We start from the raw sequence: 22,944 nt of genomic DNA, 5'->3' as shown, positions 1-22,944 counted from the left end.
CAACATTTAGATTTCGAGTTACTGAATCAATAGTCTGCTACTTTCAGTTTTGTTTGTGTAGCTTGTGCAAAGTTACTTGCGCGCTAATTAAATTCACGAGCTAGCGTCACATCCATTTGGTACCGCTAAATATTTCCGACTGGATTGATTAGGAGTTCGTGAAAAGGTAATTTCCGATCTAAGAGACTGTGGCCTCTTTATGTGCGTTGGCTTAACGTTGCAGTGAAGAATTTGAACAAGTGTGTCACCCCCAAAAACCCCGAATAACCTCCGAAGAACTTGATTTTGAAAGACTCTTTGAAACGCCGCAGTGTTATTTCTCACCCGTGTTGCGTCGGGGCTGGGGTGGGGGGTGGGGGTGTAACTGGGAGATAGCTTTTTTGTAAGTCACGTATTTGATGATGTCCTCCCGTTCCCTGCAAACATTTCACAAGCAAACTGTACATTCGACCACATCGCTCTAAAAGCTTTGTCACGCGGCCCCTCTCCGCACTCCAGTTTGCAAAATGGATTTCATGTGTGACTACTCCCCACCACAAATGAGTGTTTACTAGCCTGCCTTAGCGTGGCAGTCGATGCATTAAACATCAAGACGGGCCCCGAGCCATGCAATATGACCACCATTTGTCAGGGTCCTTCACGTGAAATGTGATAAAAGGCGAAAAGCATACTCTCTTTTGTCTGTTTTAGCCCTAAGTGCTTGTTTCTGACTCTGTGTTGCCTATTAATCATTTAACGCCCCTGCTTTTCTTGAATAATATTTCACCTCCCTTTTTGTCTCCCTTTCACTTTCCCTGCCCCGCTCACTTTTCCACCAGCACGCTTATCTTAGCTGGTGAGGAAAGCCGCTCGCATCTGAGTGACAGCGTCTACGCTCGTGTAATGTAATATTCATAAAGTGTCACATAGTCAAACATCAATTTGAGCGTGATGCAGATTCCGTGTCTGACAAGGTTAGGCTATGTGCAGGTCATGACAGCACTGGGCCTTGGGCAATAAATAGCCGGGCCCGTGCCTCGGGAGCTCGCGGTCTCTGAAGTGGAGGATCCTGGTGCGTTGCCTCCATCCACCAATTAGTGCGATGACATAGAAATGTACAATTCATCCCCGCTGCAGTCGCCGTGGTCAGCGGTGTGGTTAAATCTTCCTCCGTTCGGAACTGGCCGTACTCATCCCCGGTGGCCTTTTGTGGTACTGCAGTAACCCGCACCACCTCGTTTGTGTGTCGCCTTGCGTTGTCACCCTGCCGATTTTTGTATTCAGGGGAACATCAGAGGTGAGACATTTAAGTGACGCCCGTCAACTCTGTTTGTTCGGTTCCGTTTTGTGTTTGGCATCATTTCCACCGATAGCACTAATTGACGTTCTCCCCGGCTTTGTTGTCATGTACTTCAAAAATATAATTGATACTGTCAGTGGTTAGGTGCTCATGAAAAATGTACTCTGCGTTGGCACCGAAGTCGACGGGGCAGAGTGAGCAATTGCTCGTTTGCTTGAAACAGGACCACCCCCTCAAAACAGACTAATCTCAGTGAGACTCAAAACAGGTGGTCCATTTTGTACCGTTATTCTGGATCCTTGGGGTATTTTGACAAAAGCATATTGGAGATGTTATTAAGACACCTGGGAATTGGATAAAATTCAACTGAATTGCCTATAGTTCGTAATCCTTCATGAAAGTTGGTCACAATCAAGTGGGTCAACAGGATCCTAAGGATTACCTCAACGAAGAAGGTTCAGGAACTGATTCTGGAATCAATCTGACTTCTCACGCTTGGAGGTGTTATTTAAGGCAAATTTAAGTAAATGTTAAGGGTTACTTCTAGAGATTGTACATCTCGTAAACTCAACTGTGATTATTTTCTATTCACCAAGCAATTTTAGTGTAATTTTATATTTGTGTGAACTATTTTGGACTTGTCTGTTTTTGGAGAAAAATTTCTTTGTCTGGTTTTGTGATTAAATTACATCAATGAGCTCTACGATTTTATTTATTCAAAATTAGTCTCCAAACCACGACATTATATATTAACTTAGAATACCATCCATTTTCTGAGCCGCTAATCCTCACGAGGTTCACAGACGTGCCACATCCTAGCCCCGCGATCTTCGGGCAGGAGGCGGTGTACACCCTCAACTAGTTGCCAGCCAATCACAGGGCACATAGAAACAAAACAACCATCCGTACTCACAATCACACCTAGGGGCAATTTAGAGTCTCCAATGAATTCATGTTTTTGGGATGTGTTAGGAAACCGAAGCACCTGGACACAATGCACGCAGGCACAAGGAGAACATGCAAACTCCACACAGGTGGGGTCGGGATTTCAACCCCAGTCCTCAGAACTGTGATGCCAACACTCTTAGACCAATGTAAACCAACCAAATTATTAGCTTTAATCAGTAAACCAGAAAAATAAAAAGGACTTTTCTAAATTTACAAAGAAACGGAGATGTCTTCTTTTGCATTTGAACTCCTCATCCTCTAAAGACTGAAGAGGCCTGAACTGATTGCAGATGCAACTCGTGCATGGCGACTTGGGCAGTGTTTGGTTTGACTCATAATTCCATCCAATCTTTCCTCCTTTTACAAGCTTCTGTAAGTACTCCAAAATAAAGCTGGAGACAACGACTGGACTTGAGTTGGTGGTGTCCTGTCGGAACTTCTCGGCCTTTTGGAGGTCACGCTTCAGTCCGGAGAACCCTTCAAATCACTGCCGCTGGCTCCTTTCTGATTGAAACGATGACATGGACTTTGCCATCTCGCCCCAGTCCCGTCGCCATCATCTCTCGCCGTCCTTCCCCACTTTCCACTTAGTTGCTGCACGTGTCCTTTTTTTTTATGGTCCTGACATGCCACTTCCTACTCTCCCTCTCTTCCAGCCTGTGAAAGGATGTGTTGTCATCTATGTATTCCCACCATTATCTTTTGACGTTTCCCCCCCAGCCCACCCCCACCCCAATGAAAGACGGAGTGTGTCTGAAAGCTGGGAGAGATGCTGTGATGCTGCCAGAATGACAGCTCTGGCAGACGGGCAAGCGTCTCCTTTCATGCTATTTATACGTCCGACTTCTTCTCATCACCTTTGAAGGTTATTCCCTTCAAGGAAACATCATTAACGTTAATTTGGCATCAGTTTTATATCTGAGTAAACACCACATCATTTGTGGATGTGTGCATTTTAATACAACTTATTTTCAGTTAGTCTACCACTCGATCTGAAGATTAGTGTCTAAAATACATCCATCCACTTTCCAAGCTGCTTATCCTCACAAGATTAATTGGTATTTTCTTCATTACTTACATTATGCCCTAACCGCATTTTTTTAAATTTTGCCAACATATTGTTGCATTTATATGAAGTTAGGATAAAGTTGCACGGTTGTCTGCTACTATCTCACATGAGTACGAGTAAAGCACTGAATGAAGTCAAATGTAATTAATTCATGGATAAAACATAACACCGGCACGCTGGAGCAGCTGGAAAGGGTTGGCCTCACAGTTCTGAGGTCCCAGGTTCAATCCTAGCCCTGCCTGTGTGGAGTTTGCATGTTTTCCCCGTGCCTGCGTGGGTTTTCTCCAGGCACTCCAGTTTCCTCCCACATCCCAAAAACGTGGAACATTAATTGGACACTCTAAATTGCCCCAAGGTGTGATTGTGAGTGCGACTGTTTGTCTCGATGTGCCCTGCGATCGGCTGGCAACCAGTTCAGGGTGTACCCCGCCTCCTGGCCGTTGATAGCTGGGATAGGCTCCAGCACTCCCGCAACCCTTGTGAGGATAAGCAACTAAGAAAACGGATGGATGGATGGGTAAAACATAACGTGTGTAATATATTTTAAAACTTAAAAATGGGTATACATTTGTTGCTTAAAGTATAATTTAAATCTACACTATATTTAAAAATGTCATGCATATTATTTATAGATTTTCAATTTTTACCACCATCACAAATCAGAGATAATAATAATAAATACATGTAAAATTCATCATGGTAAAAACATTAAATATTTATGTTTTGCCTGAAATGTTTTTAATAAAATAAAATGATACACATGAAAAAAAACAAGTAAGGATATTCAGTCTGTTGTGGAAAAAAAGACAATATGTTTGAAACAATGAAACAAAATGTATTGTTTTCAAGAAAGTCATGTTTTGGCGAAGCTTATTGCAGCACTTTCTACATTTTGGTTTACTTTTGGTGTTACTACTGTATTTCTTACAAAATTCTCGTGGGGCCAGGTTGTTTGAGGCGACACAATTTCGGACTTATTGATTGTTTTTGTTCTCCTTCCTCCTCCTCGCAGGTACTTTGTTCTGCATAAGCTGCCGCAGCTGAAGTTTCTTGACACCAGGAAAGTTACCAGAAAAGAAGTGATGGAGGCCCAAGCGAGAGGAGCTTTCATGAAGGTGGTCAAGCCCAATTCCGACAGCGTAAGTTCTGATCATTTCTCGCTTGTTTGTGTTTTTTTTTTTTTTTTTTTTTTTTTTGCTCGACTTTACATTCCATTTCTTCTCCATTGTTCTTCAATCCTCTTTTTCCTCGCCTAAGCACTTGACTGTCAGTGTCCGATTAGAGAGGTCCTCCGACTGTGGCCCCACTTAGAGAGTGTGTATGTGAGTGCGCAGTGTGTGTACGTGTAACCGAGTGTGACCACAGGCTGACCTGATTCCGTATGCATGAGCCCAGATCAAAGACGACGGGCGGCTGTCCGGTCATGCTTGTGTCGGCGAGCGTGACATGGCTGGCGATTGGAGTGACAGCTCACGTACACGCCGCTCACCATTGCTTAATTATCCTGCACCCCCCCCCCACAACTCCAACCTCCCTCTCTTGTTTTGGGCCACACAGACTAATTAGAGCCGGGGATAAAACTGACTTCAAACCCCCTCTTTCACTTTTGCGTGCCCTCTTCTGCCTCTTTGATAATGCAGTGAGAATGATCATGCCTCGCCTTGATTTGATCGCATGTAATTGTGAGGTCATGAAATATTTAGCTGCGCTTTGTCGTCTTAAGGTCTCAGGGGCTCTGCCTGTGAGCCCGGGAGGTAAAAAAAAATGGATCTGTGGTAGGCGAATCAGAAGCACGGGGTTTAAAAGTGCACGGGGGAAGGGAAATATTTTTCTTTCAGGCAGTCAGCGGGGACAGTGTCGTGTTTTGGCATCGCTTCGTTTCCCTCTTGATATTTCATGAAACACACAGAAATAATTTAACCTCTGTGTGCCGTGTTTGCTAGATGGAGGAAAGTGGAATGAAAACAGTGTTCATCCACTTTATATAAAAAGAAACCGGGGACCTCTACAGTGATTTTGGCAGGCTGGAGTCGCTTTATGAGATTTTATTTACATAGCTTGTCAGCGCGGGAGAAATGTTTGGCTGGGAGACGAAAGCAGAGATAATTACTGATTCTAGCTGACATGATGTGTGTGTCTTTGTGTGTTGGCGTCTTTGAACAAGCTGTATATAATTATTTATTCCTTATGCAAAGTAAAAGGTTACAGCGTTGACGCATCGGCTCCCCGCCGCACTCCCACTTTTTATATTTCTATAATTTTTGAAACCGTGTTCTCACTGTTCCTCATTAGCCGAGTCTACGGCAAAGCACGCGGACACGCTCCCCGTCTGGGTCGCGGGACGTGGGCGCAGCCTTTCCGTACCATTTGTCATGAGCTAGATGAGATGTGATGTGTCAACTTTTCGCAGACTCGATGAGCCACGAGTACCTCCCAGCTCTCATTGTCCACATCATCGGTGAGATTCGTGAGCTCGCCGACGGCGCAGGCCACCCATTAACTGCGAGCGAGCAAGGGAGCGGCCTCCGACGACGGCGTAATTAGCTACTTGTTTGCTTGTGCGCCTCTTGAAGCGGGAGGCTTCCCATCGCCGTTGCACCGTGTGCGCGATTTACACAGGATCATAATTAGCTGTCTGGCTTGCGCTAAGCGCTGCAAGTGCTGAAAGAGAGAAATACGCCAGCAGCACTGATGTGACTTAAAAGGTTTGTCCGTGCAGGAAGGAACGGATGGCACTTGGTTGTTTACTTGTAAACAAGTACCCTCTCATCCTGGTCTGATGGGCTTCTAATTGGTTCATGTAGCTACACACTTGTCTGCTGGTGAGTTGCAGCGCATTTCACAGTTTGGATGAAGGTGGATTTACAGTACGTAACTACAGCATCTTCTTCTTCTTTTTCTTTCGGCTTGTCCCGTTAGGGGTCGCCACAGCGTGTCATCTTTTTCTATCTAAGCCTATCTCGTGCATCCTCCTCTCCAACACCCACTGTCCTCATGTCCTCCTTCACAACATCCATCGACCTTTTCTTTGGCCTTCCTCCCGCTCTTTTGCCTGGCAGCTCAGTACCCTCTACAAATGTACTCACTGTCTCACCTCCGGACATGTCCAAACCATCTAAGTCTGCTCTCTCTCTAACCTTGTCTCCAAAACATCCAACTTTGGCTGTCCCTCTAATGAGCTCATCTCTAATCCTCCAAGCGAGAACCTCAGCATCTTCATTTCTGCTACCTCCAGTTCTGCTTCCTGTTGTTTCTTCTAGCCTTACGCCCTTTCCACTTGCTCTCTTGGATGCACAATACAGCAACCTTTCTCCTAATCATTATGTCAACGATCTCCTGAGCTTTTCCTGTCATACTCCCCAACATTCACTGTCCCTACACACAGTTGTCGGGACTGTGCATGCGTCTTCTTCTTCTGCCGACTAAGTCGCTTTCCTCCTCTTTTTTGTCTTGGACCTACATTATCTGAATTTCTACCTACACCTTGCAGAATAACAGTGCCGGGGACGGGCATAGTTAGCCCGGGCCACGACCTCTCCGTTATGGAAGTCGTTTGATGAACGCCCATATACAGTACGTAACTACAGTATATGATTCTGAATCTTTTTTTTTTTTTTTTTTAAATACAAAGCTTCAATTCACAGAATTATTTCTACATGTGCAAAGAAGTTGCATGCAGTTTGATTGTTGGTCAGTTGGTTGTTTGTGGTTAGTTCTTTGCTTTATGGGTTGTTATCTTGGTTTGTTGGTACGTTCAGTTGAGTGGCGCCTCATTTTAGGTGATGATTTAATGAATTAGTTCATTTGTTTGGCTTGTCAGATGTTGGCTATTTTGTCAATTAGCTGGTTGGTGAATATTTTGTTGGTTCCTGGTTCCTTACGTAATTCTGCGTTTGGTGGGTTGGCTGTTTGTTTAGTGAGTGACTGAGTGAGCGTTTCATCGTGGATGATACTGAGATGTACTCGTTTGGTAACAAAATTGGTGAAATATTAGAAGCATCTCTACCGACCATCCACCGTCATTCTAAACCATTGCAATATACAGCAACTATGTATTTTTTGTTTTCTATGTATGACATTTTTCTCAAACCGTAGCGACAAACCGTAGCAGGTTGAAAACATTTGAAGAAATATTTTTTTCCAATCCTTGCAGTAAGTCATTACAGATCTTTTGAAAGAGCCAATGAATCATACCATAGGGGATTGTGGCTCGAGGTTGAACTTCTCTTCCTTTTCCACATAACACTATGGCATGTGGCATTGAGCGGTCCCACATGCTACTGCTAAAGCAGCTCTGGTTGTCAAAGCATCATTTTTATATTTAGAATACAGGAAGTGTACTCGCGGTGTAGAATTGAAGTGTGGCGCAAACATTGTAATTCTGCGAATTTTAAATCAGTTTTTTTGCCTTCGGAAACTAATGGGCAGGCTAGCTTGGTAATTATTTCCATTTCCCACACAGTAAATAACAGAACATCTGACTTTGAGATTTGAGTTCTCTAAGGTCATAATTGACAGTACATCCGGATCTTTTGGAAAATGAGTGACCCGTGCCCATTTTAAGGATGTTAACATTTTATCATTAAGTGCAGCTAGCCTTCAAACATTTGGCAAGATCGTCGAAAAGAAAATTGGTTTCCATTGAGTTTTTGAGGTATAGTTTGTCAAAACATGCTTTCAATCACGTCGGGGTATGTTGTATTGCATCTCTGAGTGGAAATGACAGACAAATAATTAACAGAGGTAAAAAAAAAAAAAAGTAGGGTTCATGATGCTTGAAGTAAACAAAAAAAAAAAAAGATCCATCGAGGACAATTGAAGTGTTCTCCAAAAGCCACAACGTTAAGCTGACTCAGGCTGGAAAAGCCTTGGGCTGTATTTTGGGAAATTGGGCGTGTTGGAATGCTATAATGTGATAATTCCCAATGAGGCCTTAGAGGTCATGGCGATAAACCACATAGGGCCCTTTGGACTCTGCGTTCGGAAAATACGTGTGGTGCTTTTTGGCTTGGTTCCTCCAACCTCACTTCACCCGGGGCGCGCTCTCTTGCGACCAGCCATGTCTGTTCAAACACGGATTGCACATTCTGCTTTCAGTATCGACTAAAACAAAAAAACCACTTGAAAAAATAGCGGACGGCATACCCGACTAGAACATTGACTCCTCTCCTAATGTTTCACCGTTAGTAAAATAGGTCATAGACAACTTTGGGACGACGTCAGAGCGTTTAAAAGTCTCCTCGGACGTCACTTCAATTTTCCCTGACTTGATTTCTTAGCATGAACACACATTTTTCCTCCTGACATCCTTCTTCTGCGTATAATGTAAAACAGACTTTGCGGGTGGTTTGAGCCAGCGCCCGGGTCCCACGAGGCACGGCGCACACAGGGTAACGCTTCTTCACGAGAATCGACATTGACAGAGCCAGGAAAGTCCTCAAAGTGGATCTTTTCATTTCTCCCCCACCCCTCTGTAGACACTAACTTGTTTTACAGCAGACAGCAGCCCATATTAAGTTTGAACGAAAGGAAGTCTGTCCAAATTTACGACTGACTGCTCGGTTGTAGACTCATAATTGTGCATTATGGTATACATGATTGTGGGTTATTTGCAATGCAGTGGAGGCGGGGGGTGGGGGCATTTTGAGAAGGCATTTTGGTATAGCTTGGCTGCCTGGATTCCCTTTTCAAAATTGCAGTAAAACGTATAGTTGCCACGTTCAGCTCTGCCTCTTGAGAGTTATGACTTCTCCAAAGTTCTCAAAAATAACAAACAGCGTGTAACGGAGCGCTTTGTGAATGTGCATTTGGTGCCTTTGCTAAATCATTTTACTGAACAAATGTGTCCTCAGAGACAGAATATGCTTCTCAGGAAATACAGTGCAACCCAATGAATTGCCATAGAGGCCAGTTTATTTGCTCTTTGGCTTTAGTTGTGCGCCTTGGTGACTCTTTAAAGACGCGTGATTTGTTACTGTCCTTTTCTGATATCCTCGACCAGGATGTGCATGGTAGATTGACAAAGCTGTACTTTCACTTAGGTTACTAATGTTTCTGTTAATAATGTTATGTTGTACAGTACAGTGTAGCACTTGGACCAGCGATTAGCACATCTGTTCGGCATGTACCCTCATCTCTCGCCGGACGATAGCTGGGATAGGCTCCAGCACTCCCGCGACCCTTCTGAGGGTAAGCGGGAGTGCTGGAGTGTGATATCGGATTGGACCCATATCAGTATCAGCGAAAATCCTAGACTACACAATCAGTATCGGATCAAAAGTGAATCCGATTCTAACCATTCCAACTGCAAAATAATGTTGAGATTCCCTAAATTCCCTCACAACACAAATTGGATAATTCCACCCACACTTCTCATTTTACCACAATAACAAAAGAATATTATGCTCTATTCTACAGTATTCCCTCCTCCTCTACATTTCTCAAACGATTCAAACCTTTCCAATTTCTAACTCCTCAGCTCACTTCACTTCATTCCATATCATTCAATTCCATTGCACATGATTTCATATCATTCTGTAATATTTAACATCATTCTGTCTCATTCCACACAATTCAGCATTATTCCATATGATTTCATTCAGGCGGCACACTGGACGGCTGGTTAGCACATCTGCCTCACTGTTCTGAGGACCCGCGTTCAAATCCGGCCTGGCCTGTGTGGTGTTTGCATTTTCTCCTTGTGCCTGCGTGGGTTTTTCTCCAGGGAGTCCAGTTTCCTCTCACATCCCAAAAATGTTTGGTAGGTTAACTGAAGACTCCAAATTGCACATACGGTAAATGTGAATATGGGTGTGAATGGTTGTTGGATGTGCCCTGCTATTGGCAGTACCTGTAGCTGGGATAAACTCCATCATGCCCATGACCCTTATGAGGATAAGTGTTACAGATAATGGATGGAGTTTATTCAGCATTGCAGCTACACTCACAATTTGCCCAGTTTCATCATGTTTTCTGCTAATGACCTTTCATACCGGCACATCCTGCACATATCTGCACAAATGCTTGGACGAGCGCTGTTCTACAGTCCGTCTTTCAGCATCCACCAATGAAGCCTGCTCGGATGAGAGGTGAAAGGTCTTCTAAGGCAATGAGAATAGACCAGGTGCAATCGATTCAGTGTCCTAAGACTACAGTGACCTGGATGATATTCACGAGCAATGGACCTATCCGACTTGTCAAAAACTCGTACAGTAATAGCTAATTGGTTAGCCGGATTGTCTTAACCCCTGGCTTGACACACCCCTCTCGCAGTATTGTCCCACAAGCAATGCTGGTTGTCAGTAGCGTGCGCTTGGAAAAGTTAATGTTACAAAGAAAATGGTCCTCAGATGCACTGGGGAAACATGCAATTCTGATGAAAGATATCCTGCTAGGTTACAAGGGTTGATCTATTATCCAAAGCCTAAAACACAGTTGACGAAGTGTCTACGATGGATTAAGGCTCGTGGAAGAGTTCACGTACAACTAAATGTAGACAATATCAACAAACACAAGGGTTCATGTTCGAAGTATCTTCTCTGAGTTTGATTATCAGTGTTTCATACATTACAGGAAAACAGCTTTCACTTTATTAGGGTATCACTGACCTGCTGAATGAAGCGTGTAATGTTTTACGCCGAAGAGTTGGGTTAGTGATACAAATAATGATGATAATAATAATAATAATAATAATAATAAAAAACCCGATGTCATGCAAGGGAAATGTCTATTTTACCATTTGTCTGACTTTTAATACAGAGCACTGGGTTCCATTACTACCCAAGTCAAATGAATACATCCACTCACTTATAAAGACGACAATGATATTACTTACCAACATCTTATCCTAAACCAGTTGTGATGGACTTTTCTGACCTGTCAATCCCACTTATAAAGACTACAATTATATTACTCGTGATCTTTCCAAGTAAAAAGTACTCACCCTACTTTACATCGACAGTACGATCCCACTATTTTATCCTGTTGGATTTCAATATGAAGTTTGTGAGGAGTCAATCTTTTTCGCATCGATCGCCAAAGTTTCACTGTTACGCTGACATTCCGTCCTGCTCCGTCCAAAATCTCAATTCCGTGTACATATCCTTGCGTGAAATAGTTGAGACCTCTCTGTAGAACTCTCTTGGACAAGTCTGACGCATTTAGCAAAAAACATACCGCCATATTATCTGGAATACGTGTTAGAGAGTCTACTTCAAACCTGTTCTGTTCAGTTGCCATTTTGGAAGCTTGTGCGAAGTGACAAATGTAGCTCAGGGGGGTGGAGCTTAAGATCGTCAATCGGAAAGGTCCATTACTTGGACATGTTTGTAGGATTCTTCAGCTTGAGAAGACCAAGCAGTCGTTGCAGTATTCATCCTTTTCATGTTATTTGCATGCTTGGTTGTGTGTGCGTGGGGAGGGGATGTTTGCAATTGTTTCATAACTTCTCTCATAAAGCCAATGTTTGGACCATCACGTCAGGAGGTCACAGAGGGGCCACAAGCAGGGAAAACAACGGCAATTAGAGCGAGTGACTCACGCCGTCCACATAAATCATCCACGCACACGTACAATAAACACCCAGTAAAACTTTTTAAAGCACAATTAATTTTAAGTAATAGCTCCGAGATTGATTTATGGCTTCTCTTCAAAGGCTGCGGATGCGGGGGGTGCCCGACCCCGCGTGTCACGAGCAACTCTCACCAGAGAAAATGATAGATGAACTATTTCTTTTTGGCTCGGCTCGAAGCAGAAAAACAAACAAGCCTTCTGAAGGACTTTGAGGAGACGTTGAAGTGGCGGCATTGCATTAAGTGATTTTCCTCCCCTTCTGCTGACATCCACTTTCGAGAGGAAACGCCTCTGTGGTGAAGTATCTGCTGTTGTGATGTCTCTTGTGTGTTGTGGTCCACTCGAAAGCTTGTCTGAAAACAGGCCAAGGTTGTCCAGTAATTATGAAACATACCCCCCTTTTTTTCACATTTTTAATAGCCATCCCGACATCTTCTCATGACATGATTTATTTTTCTAATATGAAAAATGTAAGGTTAGTTAAGTGTTATATCTGTTTAAAGTTGGGGTTGGCAAAGCCGTTGCTTCGTTTTCTCTCCGCGGGGAGAATTTCTGCTGACGTCAAAGAATAGTTTAAGAAAACAGTTGACTGGAAGTGAACACACAAGTAAAAGCGGCGGCATTTGCTGAGGGACCACTGCTATTAAAAATAAAAAATAAAACATTTTTGATCATTGAGAATTTTGTCGAGCAAAGTATTTGATCAGCAGAATATTATGGAAGTATAATCTTGAGGCAAATGGGACAAAATAATGTTTTCTACTTGGAAACAACCAATAAAGACCACTTTTAGATCGGATCCCATTAGTTTGCTGCCTAAACTAGGTGAGGAACTAAGAACTGGAAACTCGAAATCAAAACTGTAAGTAAAGAAGAAGAGAGCAGACTTTAGAAGAAAGGGAAAAGACAACAAGCTGCAGCTGCTTTTTATGTTTGTGAATTGTCTTGTTTTTTTTTTTTTAAATATGGGTACTGGATCAGTTTAGCGCCATTTCCATTCATTTTAATGAGGAAAGATGATATAAGGTACAAGTACCTTGAGTTATGCACGTAGTCCCGGAACATATTCAACTCGTATCTCAAGGCACAGCGATGATATTTACACAGTGTTTTTTTTTTTTTTTTTTTTTTTAAGTTTCCTGAATGATGTCATTCAGACACAACTGTATTATTCATGGAGGAAGGAAGGAACACATATATATATATATATATTAAAGGAACAAATGTTGGAGCTATATTAACATTAACGCATTTTAAATTGCTCTCGAGGCGTGGGGATTTTCCCCACCCCAACAACTGTACTCCCACGTTGTGTTTCTAATGGTCGCGTTCCACTACGGAACGACGGCATCTTTGTGCTGTGCCTGCAGTTTGACATGTCTTCAAGTCCCCCCTACCGAAATTATGCTTTTAGCTGTTAAATTCCACATCGGCCCAATGTGTTAGCCTATCAGCCCGATCAAAGCTAATCCACCCCGATGGTCTCCTTGGTGACAGACGCTGCTAGTCTAATGAAAGACAGCTGGCTTTTGCGTTTGCGCTTCTCCTTCTCCACTTTCCGAAGCATTAAACCGAACTTTCAATCAGTTGCCATCTTCTCTGATGATGTGGACGTTAATCAGCTCAGCGCTCGCTCTACTTTGAACTTGACTGTCATGAACACCCTCCCTTAGCAGCTTTGCTTTAGATTCTTATCAGATAATTCAAGTAAAGCTCTTGTTGTTGTTTATGAAATGCAGACGCTTCTGCACTATTTAGCAGTTAATAAACTTCCTTACTTTCACTCTAGCACACTTAGTGAAACTGTAGTTTGCTATCCCCATTGGAGTGGTGCATTTGATCAGCTTTCGCAGTTGTCCAATATGTCAGAAAGTGACTGAAATATGAAGCAACTGGCAAAAGATCAGGCTTTCCCTTCTTGACATAATGATGGTGTAAATAAATTGCACTGTTGACTTACCAAACGTCTAAATTTAGTATGAGCGTGGCTTGCATGACATCTGATAGCGGCACAAGTGTGCCCAATTCCAATTTAGTGGCTTCAACCATTTGTTTCGCAGTCTATTTACATGTATTGCACATTTAAAGTGACCCAAGTCACCATAGTTATAGTTTTTTGAAGAACTCAACTCCTATGCACAAAAACCAAAATTGCATGTTAACAGCTACACGTGTGAATGGTGGCGAGCGACAGCACCAAAGGAGACATCCATCCATCCATCCATCCATCCATCAATTTTTATATCATTTTAACTTAGAAATGTCGCAGGTAAATTGGAGCCTATGCCAGCTGACTTTGGCCGTGTCCGTCAATCACGTTGCACACGAACATCCAGTCGCACTTGACTATTTAGAACCTTTGATTAATTGGTGAAGACAAAGCCCAGAGAAAACTGGTGCTAATACGGGAGAAAACACACAACATTCCAACAGAGTTGCAAACCTGGACCTCCTGATGAATGACATTCAGCAATCAGAAACATAATTCAACAAAAAGTTACCCTGGGCCATTGGTTGAAATGCAGATACCTTCACTGTTACTCCACTGTCTGCTCTATTTGGTTTATACTGCTCTTATGTACCATATTTATGCAATACTGTATTTCGAAATGTATGGCTCTATCATTTACCGTATTTTGATTTACTGTGGGTGTTTTATTTGGGTAAATCAATTCTTAACTATTCACCTTTGAAAGAGGCCTGATTCCATTTTAAAGATATCCAATTTCATGTTAGTTGGTTTTCTTTCTGTATGATGCCCTGACATCTTATCCAAAATTGGTTACAAAAACAAAATCACGTCACAACAATATACCTTTGTGAACATGGGGCAATTGACTCATTTTTGTTGCACCCAAGCTTGGACCGAGCTCCCTTTAGCCTAATTACTTAAATACATTTCCCACTGCCCTGTCATACCAGAACAGCTTGAATAGAATCCTTGACTGCAGTTGTTGTCTGCTGGTTGTTAATTGTGTTGGAGTCTTCTTTCAGCAACTTTCATAGTGTCCATCACAAAGTCCCTCCACTAAAGTTTGTGCTTCCACAGGCCGCCTTTGTGGTTTTTGGAGCCTGTCACACATGTCAGACACTGGCTACAAAGTGAGAAAAAAGGATATTGTTTCCAGCCACTTGGATTCCTTTCTCTTTGACATCTGCCACTCTGCTGAAATGATAAATTCTTGCCTCATTAGGCGTGGGTGTGGGATTACAGGCTGACAACACATTAATCACTGGGCTGGGTGGCAGCCGCTCCGCTCCGGCTACAGACATTGTTAACCAAACTTTTCTAATGTGTCACTCTCCTCCCTGACACACCATAATCAATCATCCTGATTGTCAGGACTGATAGATTACACTATTTATACTTTGTGTAATGAAAGCTAGCATTTCCACCTACTGTCATTTTCGAGTCGATGATAGTGCCATGGCGTCCGGCTGAATGGGAGGAAGTACAAAAAGAGAAAGAAAAGCTTTGTGAACTTTCAGAGAGACACCAGCGGCAAAAGCAGGGGGGAGATTTTCAGACACTGCTGGTCTGCATTGTTTTTACTGCGTGGTAATGCCGCATTTGTCATCTTTCCCAACGATCGCTGGCAGGTAAAACTTTTGCTTTGTGTGTCACGAGATTGTGTTTCCCCCCCTGACCTTATTGCCGAGGTGAGTTTTTGTTCCAAGAACTACTTTTCTGACAGTGTGTGAATGATTTACACATGTATAACAAGTAAATGACAGGACACCGTGTACTGGATGTGCGGCATATCGATGTACATAGGTCAGCAACATAATGGGCATTTATGTCTGCTTTAGAAGCGCGTTACATCGCTTGACAACAATCCCCCTTCGGGCTGTGTGTTCCTTTGCATGGGAACTCGTGGATGAAATGACACACTGTGCGATAAGGTTGTATTTCTCTTTTGTTCATTTTTCACCGTATGTATGTCTTTGTCTGGAATTAGAGATGATCTTGCTGCACCGAGGGAGGATATTGGATTGAATGAGAGGCTGCCAAGCAATGGGACGCAAACCAAAACAAAAACAATTTGTCAGGTTTTGACACCGAGTCTATCTGAGACTTCTCTTATGAGACCAGGCTGTCGGGAAATTAGTTAACGAGAGCATATTATGGAAAGCCAGGTAATTTAGCCTGCCTCCAAAGATGCAGTCGCAGATAGCTCGCAGGAGGCCACATACCCAACGTGACATTGCTGCGTGTATAATGCAAAGTGTAGTGACATGCTCAATAGGTTCTGTCAGGTGCAGGATTGAATTCTCTGCCTACTGCGTCTCAGTTTGGAGCATCCTGGTCAATTATTTCTGAAGCTGTCAGCGCATGGGAAGACACTGTTATTTAGTATGTGTTAACTTAGCATCATTAGGACGTTCGGCTGACAGAGAAAAGTGCACCTGAATGTTATTTATTTAGATCCGCCGACAGGTGTAACCTTCAGACGCAGTGACCTCTCCCTGTTTTGCGTTTTGTGAACCCCCCCGCAGTCCATTAGGAAGAGGAGCTGTCGAGACAGTGGGGAATCAAATGGCCGAGAGTCATCTAATCTGGCACGGTAATGTGCAAGAGGAGCCATTTGTTTGGACAGATTGCTCTGATCGCTCGAAAGCAGTTCAGAGTCTATCGGTAGACAAAAAATGTCAAATTATCATAGATTTATACTTTTGTCCTTATACTTTGTTCTATTCTGTTATGTGGAATACTAACACGTGAGCTCTGACTCTGAGATACTAAAAGAATCAGGGTAAAATGCTACATACATCTGGCTTTCTTCAACATTCAGATACTGCGGGAGGGAGACATGTAGGGAAGATGGGCACTGGTAATGTTTTAGCTCATTTGATTGACTGGTGGCCAGTCCAGGGTGTAGTCACCTGCAGTATCAATCCATGATGATTCTTCTGGCTTTCCTGTGAGAACGTTGCATATTATCCCCGAGCTTGTGTGGGTTTTCTCCAGATACTCTTGCTTTTTCATGCCTGTAATGGAAAAATCTAAATTGTGTAGGTGTGAATGATTGTCCGTCTACATATGCCCTGCAGTTGGCTGGCAAAAAGTCCAGGGTGTACCCTGCCTCTCACTCGAAGTCAGCTGCGGTATATGTCCCAATGGTTGGGATATAAAATGGAACGATTGATGATCAGTCGTGACACAACAATACAATAACCCGTTGGTCTTTAAACCAGGTCCTCCCAGACGAAGATGCTCCTCTTGAAACAGCCCCTGCAAACAACTGAAAATGTGACAAATGTGAAAGTGGATCACGTGAATCCACAGCACGACCTGCAGTGCAGCGGGATTGGGTGATTGGGATGTGACAGCTGCTGTAACAACATCTCTGCATTTATCTCTTCCTGCTCTCTGTGTCATTCGCTCTCCTTGCTTCTGTCTGACTGTCTCTTTCCTCTCAACAAGTGCGACTGGTCTATAATTAATGTCCCTAAGGGCTATCTGCAGGTCATGTGAAGAAGGGGGTATGCGCTTGAGACAGGTAGACTTGACAACCACTCATGTGGATGATGGCTAAGGAGAAGCCAATGATGAGCATGACGAGATTGGAGGCGAAGATGAGAAGAATACTTAAAGTTGAAGGAACTGTGTGACCTTTCCACCAGAGACACGAAGGATATTACCATGCTGGATTAACTAGTCAAATATGCTCCATTAAGGGCTTAACCTGTCAGAAATGTCGCGGAAAAGTGCCAGAAGGATAAGGTTTCAATGATGTCCGCATTATATGCACTAGACTTTGTAGTATAAGATGAACCTTTGTCTTGCAAGAATACAGTACAAAAGATTCCTGGGCTGTTCAACACAAAGAAGTACAGTTTGAGTGAGATCAAGATCAAAGTTGGATTTTGGTGTCAAAAAACCTCTGGACAAACTAACAGTGCCAATGCCTGTCCTCAGAAGATCTTGTGGCCCTTTGTATGAAGAGCGGGTCAAAAGGATCTTAAAGCACGATTCTACGTTATACATGAAGTATCTTCTAATAATGTTAAACTGAATGTTAATGAAAATAGTTTTACAACACAGCACTGCTTTACGAGGCCAGAATTTCAAATCCATTTAATGGGTAGGTTTAAAATTAATGTGTCAATTTCTAAATCTTTAATTGTTGCTTTTGGTACTGTATTGAATTTATTCGCACTCACTGTGTTGTGCTGTTCTTTTAAGTTCATATCTAAGTCTGAAGTGTCCTCTACAGCCTGCACTTGTGTATCATCCCATAATACGCGAACTATCTCCCAGTCTCACAAACAATTCAAGCCCCTATTCCCAGCCGTCCCTTGCTGAATAGCCACTCATCCTTGTTTGCTGCTCGTAAAGAGGCATTTTTCTTTCCCTCTCAACTTCTGAATAGAGACAGCAGAGAATGAGCGAAGCCGTGTGATGAGCAGGGGACGACGGGAGAATGGCGCTAGCGCTAAAAAGGAAATTAAGCTGAAACAGAGGAGGACAGAGGGACATTCTTGTTGAGCCGTGGACGTGTTTAGAAGAGCGAGGGCTGCCAAGGGTGTAGTCGAGGTCATTGGCGGGGCAGGAGGTTCAAGTGACACTCAAACAGCATTCTTCTTTCATCCACTGGAGTGTTGGAAAGGGCTGTGAAAGGTTGGCATGGGCCAGCGGGGCACATGCGGCCAGTGAAGTGGGCAAAAATGTTTTTTTGGATACGTTGTTTCGCAGGCATACAAAGAAATTCCCTCATGGGTGATAAGAGACATCAATCCATCCATTTTCCGAGCCGCTTATCCTCACAATGGTTACGGGAGTGCCGGAGCCAACGCCACCTGTCATCCGGGAGGAGGTGGGGTATGCTGAACTGGTTGCCAGCCAATCACAGGGTCCATGGAGACAGACAACGGTCACACTCTCAATCACACCTTAGGGCAATTTAGAAGCTCCGATGAATGCATGTTTTTTTTCAGGGATGTGGGCGGAAACCAGAGAGCCCGGAGTCCTCAGAAGTCCTCAGTTGGAGTACCCCAGCCCTAATCTGATCTGACCCTGGTGCCTTTTTATAGGACCCCAGTTTGTTATCATTAGTGGAGGTGTAAATTGAGGATTTGCAATGATCAACTGCTTTAAAAAAAAATGAAAAAAAAACGTTTGCTGTCAGATTGTTCACAACTTAGTGGTTATCAAAGGAGTCATAACCCCTGACAGTCTCATTTTGTTGCTATTTGTAGTTTGCTTTAAGTTACATGCTGACAGACTTGTCTTCCCAGAATAGGTCTGACTTCTTTGCACTGTTACTTGCACGGGAAAGTGATGGCGAGCCAACGAGGTGCGCAGGCCTGTAATAACACATCCTGTGAGATGCAATGTGAGTCACGGTTCGTGAGACATATTCCGTTTCAAGGCAAACTTCTTTGGGCCCTGCGGAACAAAGGTTTATCATTTCATTGGAAACTGAAGAAACAAACTATTCTTCTGTGGTTGTGGGTGGCATAGCAAAGGCATTCTGACAGACAATTGATCTCTTATTATCTTTAATATTGCCTATTCCCTATTCGCCCACTTTAATAACTCCCAAAGGCACTGAAAACATTCGACCTTGCCACACCAAGGCTTTTTGTTTCTTTCTGTAAGAATCTTTTATCTTGTTTAAATCTACCACCCGTGGCCCAGACATTTAATATGGTATAATAATAAGCATCCCCTGGGATCACCTGATGTGGAAGGCAGATGAGTGATGATACAACGGGCACCACTGGCAGAGTCCCTCACTCAGTATGTTGCGGGGGGTAGGAGGTGGGGGGGGGTAATATGAGAGGTTTTGGATTGCATTACGCCTGTGCAGAAGTCATTCCCCAATGAGGGACCGTTGTGGCGGCACTGATAGCATCCTGTCAGACTGCGCTATTAAGGGTGGCTACAACGCTTTTGTCAAATGTTTCCGCAGGGGATTTCAAAGCCCATTGGTAGTCGACTTGATCAGCTCGCAGTAGTATCCCTGTTTCCACCAAGCGATACGTTTCAAAACACTTCAGGATCAGGATAAACTACACTGCCCGTTCTGGAAAACGTGTCTTCAATGAAAGTGAAGCAGTTGTAACCGCTAAACAGACTACACAATCATAACTTAGAGGTCATAAAACTAAACAGCGAGGTGTCTTAAGAGGTTTTTTTCCCCAATGTGTGGGATTGAGTGAAGAAGATGGAAGCACAACAGCCAAACTAGGGCTTCTTCTTTTTCTTGATGTTTTTCAGCAGTCGTGATCCTTGATGGCACATTGCTCAAAAGTCAGTTATGGTTCGAATTCTTGTTGGATTTGTGGGATGAGACTTGATTGTCAGTAGGTAGATAGTTGTGTGTGTGTGTGTGTGTGTGTGTGTGTGTGTGGTGTGTGTGTGTGTGTGTGTGTGTGTGTCTGGTGTGCCACCAATCCCGGCTAAAGATGGACCACAACCTGGGTCGAGTGGTAGTCAGTTACCAATTAAGTCAGAATCATACTCAGTGTTAACTGAACAGAAGCCAGGCAAATTAACCATTACACCATCACTAACCGGTGGATTATTGCAAGCGATCAAACTAGGATGAACTTCTTTGCCAAGAATCCAAACAACTCCAGCAGACTCGAAAGCAGAAGACAACCAGAGTGAGAGCCTTTCATGAGAACTACCTTTGTCACCATCTTCCTCTCAACCGTCTTCTTTCCAAGTGTCCTCTGTGATGCATGCTATTCTCCCCTGACACCTGTCTGCCTTTTTCTCGTGACTCACCATCCCATCTTCTTCACAGTGGGGTGGAACTGCTTATTTGTAGGTGCTTGCTTTCACAGGGGTTGTGGAGAAAGGAATACCCCAGCCACTTCTCATCTTTCAGCTCATCACAAAGATCTCCTTCTCTTCGGCTTTCTCGTGTCCCCACGGGGAGTCAACATTTTTGTCTTCTGTCTCGTCTTCTTGAACTTGACCTGACCTTCAGACAGAAGATCGATATTGTGTTCGTGAGCTGGTGCTACCTTATTCTTCAAAGATGTTGTTTGAAGTGATTTGATTAGCCTGGTGCTAGAGGAAGGAATTCTTTTTTTTTTCCACAAATATTTCCCATAATTTTGTATGATTTTTTTCCAATGTCACAAGGCCCCTAAACAGGGGGTCCTTGGGTCACAAGGTTACCCATGGAGAACATTGAATAAATAGCTTCCACAGTGGCATAAGTATGACAAAGGTCACGACAAAAGAAGGCATGCTCACTTACCGACATGCTTCTTGTTTTTCATTTGATTACAAGAGTGATGATCCTTTCGTGTAGAGTGCCATGAAAAACTGCTTGCCACCTTTTCCAATTTTTTTGTCGTTGCATAGGTTCAACTCTTTAGTATTTAAGTTAATCAAAAACATTTCAATATCACAAAAAGATAACCCACATAAAAAAATACATTTTTGTAAGACTGATTTTACAGTATTTATTAAAGAAAAAAGATCTATTCAAAAGTACCTACCTGGCCTTTTGTGGATAAACTAATAGCCCTCTCAAGCAAATAACTGGTTGGGCCATATTCAGCATCAATCATGGAATTCAAGCATTTTTGATAACTGACAATGAGTCTTTGATATCTCAGTAAAGGTATTTTGACCCGGTCTGCCTTGCAGAATTGTTTTCATTTAATTTGTTCAGGCATGAACAGCATTTTTAAGGTCATGCCAGAGCATTGGAATCGGATTAAATCCCAGATTTAGCCTGGGGCACTCAAAAACTTTCATTTATTAATTTATTTATTTCGTTACTTAGTTGGTCACCGCCCCAAAAAACCATTTCATGGAGGAGCACATCTTACTCATGTAGATCCAAACTCTAGTCATTTGAAAATAAGCACATTTTCCGTCTTGAGTTGTTATCCATTGTTTTTTGTCAATCACTTTTTTTAAGGGGGGAGGGGAGCAACACTGTTACACGTTCTTGGCTCTTACCTCAAAGCTGGTGAGTTGTAATCTTCTCCTCCCTTGAGGTCTGTATCCATGGACTTTGATGCTTTTGGAATGGCACATCAGAAGCCAGTTCCATAATCTATATATAAAGTATGTTCAACCGAATTTCACAATCGAAATTGGGTGCAAAAAGCAGAAGGTTGTCGTATGAGAAACAAGTAAATGCTAAAATCCTTAGCATGATCTTTGAGTAATGATGTCAAGTTTACCAGTTAAATTACTTGACAAGTATGGCTCTGACACACCACGATAAGTCATTAGACAAGCAATTGGTCTCCTCACAGTTGTTTGCTATTGTTTTTTTAAATTAGGGGCTAAACCTAATAACGGGATTTTGAATATTACACAGTGTAATTATGGTGTTTATGCTCGCAAGTTGTGTTATGCGCTGAAGTTTCCGTCTCTGTTACTGTCTGTGGTATTTCCAAAAAAGGACTTGGAATTTATCCTAAATTCATTTAAAATTCTGCTACCCTTAAAGCCAAACCCAGTCCATGTTTTGTTTGGAGATGAAGCCAGTCTTTATGGAAGCTTGTCAATACCGATTTTCATTGTGGGTGGTCCTTCTCAAACCGAGCAGCCTGTCAATCTCTTTCCAGAATCCCTATAGCATGTACTCTGGTGGTTTTTCGAGTGCATTTGCACACGGAGCAAAATGCTTGGAACACACAGCCATGAGCTCTTTTTCATCATGTATGCAAGTTTGTTGTATTTCTGACTGTTTTTTACAGGCTGCGACTGAATCAGCTGTTCACACAGGCAGATAATGACACACTCGATTTAGACGTGTACAAGAGCCCCGTTGCATAGCGGCAAACATTTTTTTGCCCACAAAAGCCTCGCTCTCCTAAAGAGAGGGCCGTGCCTCCGGGGGCCACGTCAGTTACCTGCTGACACGCAGGCTTGTGATTGATGAGACGCCAGCGGCGCTCGGGTAGACTTTGTCAGCCGCTCATAATTTATACATCTTATCTCCATCACAAGAAAATGCGGAGTGCCGCGTTGTGCAGATATAAACGCCAGGCTTGTTTAGGCAGCGCTGACAGGCGAGTTGCGAGATGCTAGCTGCGGCACACAAGGTTGCTACGGGTTAGCTCCTTGCTCCCGCCCTGTCCAAAGCCTTCAGTC

The 22,944-nt window shown here is 43.1% G+C and overlaps 1 protein-coding gene across 5 annotated transcripts in view; it reads left to right on the top strand.

Annotated features, from left to right (window-relative positions):
* Positions 1-22,944, top strand: part of lrmda (leucine rich melanocyte differentiation associated) — a 286,581-nt gene that overhangs the window by 187,622 nt on the left and 76,015 nt on the right. For all 5 annotated transcript variants that reach the window (XM_061836953.1, XM_061836950.1, XM_061836954.1 and 2 more), the window contains one exon: positions 4,309-4,435. In XM_061836953.1, coding sequence (XP_061692937.1) covers positions 4,309-4,435 — 127 coding nt within the window. The remainder of the gene's footprint in view (positions 1-4,308; positions 4,436-22,944) is intronic.

Source organism: Syngnathoides biaculeatus, chromosome 12 (genome assembly GCF_019802595.1).
Source record: "Syngnathoides biaculeatus isolate LvHL_M chromosome 12, ASM1980259v1, whole genome shotgun sequence".
In the NCBI taxonomy this organism is placed as follows: domain Eukaryota; kingdom Metazoa; phylum Chordata; class Actinopteri; order Syngnathiformes; family Syngnathidae; genus Syngnathoides; species Syngnathoides biaculeatus.
This window is presented reverse-complemented; position numbering and strand designations above follow the sequence as displayed.